This window comes from Apium graveolens, chromosome 3, assembly GCF_009905375.1.
Source record: "Apium graveolens cultivar Ventura chromosome 3, ASM990537v1, whole genome shotgun sequence".
In the NCBI taxonomy this organism is placed as follows: domain Eukaryota; kingdom Viridiplantae; phylum Streptophyta; class Magnoliopsida; order Apiales; family Apiaceae; genus Apium; species Apium graveolens.
The window spans coordinates 7,159,658-7,166,284 of NC_133649.1; the positions used below are offsets into that span (position 1 = coordinate 7,159,658).

The 6,627-nt window shown below is 35.3% G+C and overlaps 1 protein-coding gene across 1 annotated transcript; it reads right to left on the reverse strand.

The window, feature by feature from the left end:
* Nucleotides 1–2,575: 2,575 nt before the first annotated feature.
* Nucleotides 2,576–5,953, reverse strand: LOC141711543 (indole-3-acetic acid-amido synthetase GH3.10). Its single transcript, XM_074514076.1, has 4 exons — nucleotides 5,454–5,953; nucleotides 4,865–4,966; nucleotides 3,824–4,662; nucleotides 2,576–3,379 (listed from the first exon to the last, which is right to left on the reverse strand). Exons 1-4 carry the CDS (start codon nucleotides 5,801–5,803, stop codon nucleotides 2,838–2,840), a joined length of 1,833 nt encoding a protein of 610 aa, XP_074370177.1. The 5' UTR covers nucleotides 5,804–5,953; the 3' UTR covers nucleotides 2,576–2,837.
* Between the last annotated feature and the right edge of the window lie 674 nt (nucleotides 5,954–6,627).

A 6,627-nucleotide genomic window follows, 5' to 3' on the forward strand; every position in this document is an offset into this window, starting at 1 on the left:
ATTTTTTATGTTATAGCCGCCCAAAAGCACCCTCCAACCTGAATGGGTTGCTGTCTGAGCACAACCGTCGCAACCACACCCACCACGTCTCCGGATGAAGATGCAGGTATCCGCAGGCTGCCGGAGTCTGCTGTCAACCCTACTGCTTTAGCACTCGATGACGAAGAAACAGTAAAAGAAGTACTCTCTGAAACACAAACACCCATCTCCATGGCACCTTCCACTTCTGTACACAAGGCTAAAATACCTATTCAACGCACCCCAACCCTTAGAAATAGTAAGTTGACTAGCACAGTAGATACCATCGAAGAACAAGAAGAGATTAGCGTTGTCTCTGAAATGTATAGCATCAGTGGCAGCTTTTCTGCAAATACGGTGAACGGTGGGGAAGAAGATGGTGAAGTTAATCAAAGAGTGGTTCATAGATCACCGGCTAAGAAACGTTCTAATAATTCTCGCGTGAACGCTGGAGCCAAATATGGAGGAGTCAGGTCCCTGGAGTCTACTAATTCTCGTGAAATTAATAGAAACCTTAGATCTCATGGGCTTTCGAGTCAGGGGGAGTCTAGGCCGAGGCCAGCTCAAGGAAGAACAGGAATAGTCCAGCGACGCAATGTGGGTCGCAGGGATAGAGATTATCAGACACCTGCTGCAGCTAGTGAAGTGATCAGACACCGAAAAACAGCAGTGTCGGGTGTGGCCGGACATCCAGGTGAACGGTCACGGGTGCGAAAATTAGAGGAGAGTAAAAAGATGGAGAATCATAATGGTGCCGTTTGTAGAGAGTCACTTGACAATCCTCGTGTCTCACTTGAATGCTTTATTTTCTTGTAGAGGCTCCCCGAAATGCCATTTTACTACATTTAGGTTTATGAGGGCCGTTCTTTGTTTTCTCTTTTTCTTTTCTTTATCATTATCATGCAATTCTGTAAATAGGAAACTGTCTTACTATAAGCTTGAATTAGTATACGATATGTTTTTTTTTAATACAATCGGTGTACAGGGAGGGAGGGAAATTTGTAATGGTGAAATCGGCTTCTATTGATAAGTGTGTAAAGCGTAATGGTATCCGGTGGCGGATCCAGCTTCGAATATAAGGGCCTTGCCTCTTAGAGGGTCCGCCTCCGGTAGTATCAGGGTCGAGTAGTGTACACTAGTACAACACTACAACTCTAGAGGAGAAAAAGAATGGGGATAGTTGACTGGGCATCTATTTCCTCCCATTCCGCAAACAAAGGTTGATATACAAAATAGCATTAGTATAACTAGAATATAAAGCCGAGTTAAGGGGTGACATAAAAAATCATTTCTAAAATTTGATATTTGATAATTTTCGAGCGAACACAATATTTAGTTCTAAATTTTGATATTTGATAATTTTTCAGCAAGATTAATCATTTGAAAGTTTATGTCATAAATTTAAAATTATGTGTTATATCTTATATAAATGTTAAGCTCATCACCTTTAAAACAACTCATAATTAGTTACATTTTCACTATACTTAATTAATAATAAGAATACTAGCCTATAACCCGTGCGATGCACGGACTGATTATAATATTTATAATTTTATTATTTCGTAAAACTAAATTATAAAAATAATGGTTATAATATTATTGAAATAATAAAATTAAAATATTTATGTATTAATTTTTTATATATTATATATTATTGAAATATTCAAAATTTCAATAGTTAAAATTTTAAAAAATCTTTTCTTATTCTGCAATCTATATGGCGGGTGTAGGGCCTATACGAAAGTGAGAGTCTTATAATATAAATGTATATGGATGACTTGCTATTATTTTTTAAATTTTCCTTGATTTAATAAATATTTTATTATATTATAATTTGAATTAATAAAATTAATTTTGGAACAAGAAAGAAGTTGAGTGATCTTAGATATAAGGTGGATTATAATTGATAGAGTTTGTAGTTATATGAGATACATGATTTATTTATTTTAATTAAATAATATTTGTTTAAACTTTTTTTGGAAGGTGTTAACATATTTGTTAGGAAGATGGTAATCAATCGACCAAACGAAACCATGTTTCGCTATAGTATAGATATGGGGATTGGGATGCAGTTTGTATTTGTTTTAGTGGATTATTCATCAAAATGCCTCCCAAACACCCAATACATGTGTCATTAACCATACAATTATGTTAAATTTGAGATTACAAAACTTGCCACAATTTTAGTGGGTTAAATATGAAGTAGGTCACTAACTTTGTAATTTATATAAGTAAGTCACTGATTACAAAATTGACTCAAATTAGTCACTCATTTGAAAATTTGTATCAAAAATATTCCTCTATCGTTAGTCGAAATTCTTAAAATTATTATATATTGAGTTTCGCACATTTTTTTATGAAATATTACATTCAAATGAAAGATTCTGAGTTATAGTATTTTAGATAATATTTTTAAATTTTTAAAAATTTAAAAATTATTTATTTTTAATTAAAATCAAATAAAACAATCAAAAAATTAAAAATAAATAGTTGATAAAATTTTAAAAATCTAACAATATTATCTTAATAATTAAATTCGGAACCTTTCATTTAGATATAATATCATTCATAAAAAATGTACGAAACTCAATATATAAAACTTTTAAGAATTTGAAGTAAAGATAGAGTGATTTTTTTGATACAAATTTTTAAAAGAGTGACTCATTTGAGTCAGTTTTGTAATTAATGACTCACTTGATACATTTGAATGCAGTAATTGACCTCTTCGATAATTAACCCCAATTTTAATCGTCTCTTTCAGAAAAGTACTACTCCAAAAGTCAAACCACCAAAAACATATCTCTAACAATTACACATCATTAATCAGGAGCCATATTACTGTAAAACTTTTGGGTGGTGCATGCATTCAGTATAGTAAGTAAACCTTGATCACTTGTGCACCTTGGAGTCTTGAACTGGCTCAATGCTCCTCCATTTCCTATAAAATGCTCCAAAATTTTCATAAAAGTGCCCCTCTCCAGAATACAGAGCTCCAAAGGTCCAATTGAATTGGTTCTTCTGGATACAACGTAGCCGTGATCTACAAATGATGCATCCATTTCTCGACAGCACTCTTCAAACACGCTTCTGTCAACATTGCCTTTGATTTCCCAGTAAATTACGTAGTGGCCAGGTTGAATTTCTATGTTAGCATGGCTAGTGAAATCAACTAATTCAGCCTTTGCCTTCCTCATTAGCAGTTGTGCACCCTTGTCTACCACTAGTTGAAGGTCCTGTTCCGTATTTTTGTCGATATTTATTGTCAAAATTAGCTTCCTCCTGCAAACAAAATTTAGTTTTGGAGTTCCCTTGTGAAAACCAGCCACTTCCACCACATCTCCTAATCTGTACCTATAAAGTCCTGTCAACAGATTAATTTGAACAATTAATTAACCAACTCATTTAAAATCTTAAGGTGCAAAGGACCGGAGATCTTATGCTATTCAATAAAATGCATAGGGACTTAACTTTAATAAGTGAAATGAGACATGTTTTTAGTGTCATATCATATGACTTCAATATAGCATCACCAGGTACAGAATTTCAAGTTAAAAAATGAATGTACACTAGAAGATATGCATATTCTTAAGGAAACTAAAAGATTCCCATTCATATTGCAAGATCCAGTTGGCTTCAAATTATTACAACAATACAACAAGTTATGTGTTCATGATATGACATGTCATTAAGATTGTAACAACTTTGTGTTTGTTTCTGCTACTGCTACTGATCAATTATTGTACTACATGTGTGATCAGCAAATGCTTAAGATCAAGATTAATTAATTAAAATTCTGGTTACTTACCTGTAAAAGTAGTTAGAACAATCTCATATTGTTGGCCAGCTTTGACTCTAGAAAGAGGTACAGGTTCTTCTTCTATGTAGCCATTATCAGTAGCTGAAGTACTATAGCAGCAATCCTCTCGGTTGTATCTATGAAGCGGTATAAATTCATAATATGAAAATGTTGGAATGACAGCAAACGTGACATTCTCCGGTGCAGCAGAAGGATTGATGTTTACCCCAATCCAACTCTCCGTAGATCCATAATCTGCGCTCACTAAAGGCAAATCTCTAGCGTAATGCAGTAATTTCTTGTGGTATGGTTGCATTGAGCCAGTCATAATAGAGTACACATACTTGGCATTTGGCCATAGCTTTGGAATTAGGCCATACCACTCTACTTGTTCTAATTCCTCACAAATAGCTTCAATTCGAGACCCTAGACAAGGGTTAGGAAAAATGATATCCAGAACTGATTTTCGTGTTTTTGGTATAGTAACAATTCTTGAATTGAGATTCCCATGTTTGATGTCAATGCACAAATCTCGCCAGTGCTCTTCGAGTGATGTGAAAGCCTGGACTATGCTATACGCGAACGTGGAGGCAATGAACTCTACTTGGTTAGAGTAGAAGAGACCAAGAAGGAGGTGACAATAAGTAGATTGTTTGTAGTCTCCACTGGTTATAACTGCTTCCGGACTGCATGTATAACACTTGGTTTTTTCTTGTCTAGTTTTGAACTCTTTGCTTGCAAAATAATGAGTTGTGGCTGTCCCGGATTTTAAACCTCCCTCTGTTTGCTTCTGTTTGCTGCTGTATATGAACTCTAGGATTCTCCCTCCCTCCTTTATTGGATAAACCCTAGCATCATAATTTTCGCAATATAAATATGAAAGCTATAACATTAAGACTTATTGTATCACTAGATTCTAAAGGCAGTGTTTGAAAAGACTAATTTGGATCATGTGATTCCAACCCGGTTAACGGGACGGGAATGGGAATGAGCTTTTAAACCGCCCCTAAAGTTCATGTTTAGAGTGAGGAGAAGGAAGAAGGTACGTACCTTGATCTATATGCTGCGGCTAACCTAAAAATCTGAAGAGTGGTCCTGGAGCTATGGCGAGTAAAGGGTACATATTTCTGACGTCCATCTGTCGTTCCAGAACTGCATCGAAGCAGTGAGTTAAAGAGGCAAGTAATTCAGAATCTTAGTCAAACACAAGTCTTTGTATATATTCAAATTTATATAAAAACGTGCGCATTTGTGTATGCAAAGTTACATAATTCACAGACACACAATGTATACTTGATAGTTTCATAATTTGAAGTAAATAAAACCAAGTTAATTAAGGCGCATGGTAGGTATTTGATATCTAAGCCCCGATTAGGTAGCATCGCCCTCTTGTGCTCAGGGCAGGGCAGATCCTGAGATTCGAGGGTCCTAATCGAAATCAGTTTATGGGATCATAATATACATATGTCATGGAAATTCATATATATTTACTTGAAGAAGTTAGAAATTTTTGGGGCCCTAGTGTCGGGGGCCTCAGACGCAAGTTTTGCTCGCTTATAACCAGAGTCACCCCAGCTTAGGGCGGCTCTGAATAAGTTTAATATTGAAACTAGGTGCAGATCTGCAGATAAAGTAGTACCTTAAGGAGAGAGTAGTGATGGGTTGTTGAGTGAGGAGCGGAGATTTGTCCCCATTGGCAATTCTCTGAATATAACTCTCCAAATCAGCATGGGTTGCTAAAGGCACTAAGGTAGTATACAATGTTTCCAAAGCACAACCATCCACATTTTCAACATCAATATCACCTAACCATTTCCTCAAGTACTCTGCCCCGTAGTTAAGTTTGAGAATCCGGCAAAGCGTCTCTGTCTGAACTCTCCCAGCATTTTCCGCCACGCCATTGAACCAGTCGATGACTTTGTTATCGTCTCCGTCGAAACCTCCGTCCATGATTTTGCCAATATCTGCATTATGAATTTCCGGTTCCATTGGAGGTACTGTAGTAATGATTAATTGTACTGATAAATAGTACTGTTTTACATGTTGAGTGAGCTAGCTATGAGATGTGGGTATAATATATAGGTAGCAAAGTAATAAAAAGGAGGGGATGCCCTGAAAAGCTCTCACATGTCAGAGGCTAGTCTAGTCGAAATCAATTTACGAGATCCTAATAAACATATATCATGCAAATTCATATATATATATATATATATATTTAAATTAAAGTAATTGAAATTTTTGGGACATGTACTAAACGCAAGTATTTTTTTTTTTTTTTTTTGCTAAATGACTAAACGCAAGTATTGCTCGCATATAGTAAGAGTGGTCTCTTTGTGACCCACAACATGCAATTAGTTGCCCTGCAGAGTGAATTGTCATTTTTAACGAAAGAAACCTCTATAAATATCTACTAGTACATTAAAGCATAGACAGGTATGAGTCGTTTTACACCACAAAACTCTTTAGGTTTATTGGTGTATATACACGAGACAGTCTGTATGTATGTGCAGGGTGACTCGAAGATTCTTTTAACCATGCATGGACAAGAACGTTAGAAATGGAAACTTAACCATTCAAGGGTTTCACCTTGAGAAAAAATATTCTGTATTCTTAACACGATAGATAATAGATATGAATCATATGATGACAATTGATGATAATATATATATAGCTGGGACCAAATTGGGGTGGATAAATGACTATACTTACAGGGGCATATCTGGTAGAATGCACAAAAAACAAAATATATAAGAAAATAAGTTCACCCTTTACCATACGAATTATGGTTAATGAAATGTAAGTTCCTTTCAAGT

Bases quoted from the DNA above. Each gene is read 5' to 3' on its own strand.
- LOC141711543 (XM_074514076.1), bottom strand. From the start codon at position 5,803: ATGGAACCGGAAATTCATAATGCAGATATTGGCAAAATCATGGACGGA. The intron at 4,663-4,864 runs GTACGTACCTTC...TTATGATGCTAG, and splicing joins GCCGCAGCATATAGATCAAG to GGTTTATCCAATAAAGGAGG. The intron at 3,380-3,823 runs GTAAGTAACCAG...ATCTGTTGACAG, and splicing joins TGTTCTAACTACTTTTACAG to GACTTTATAGGTACAGATTA.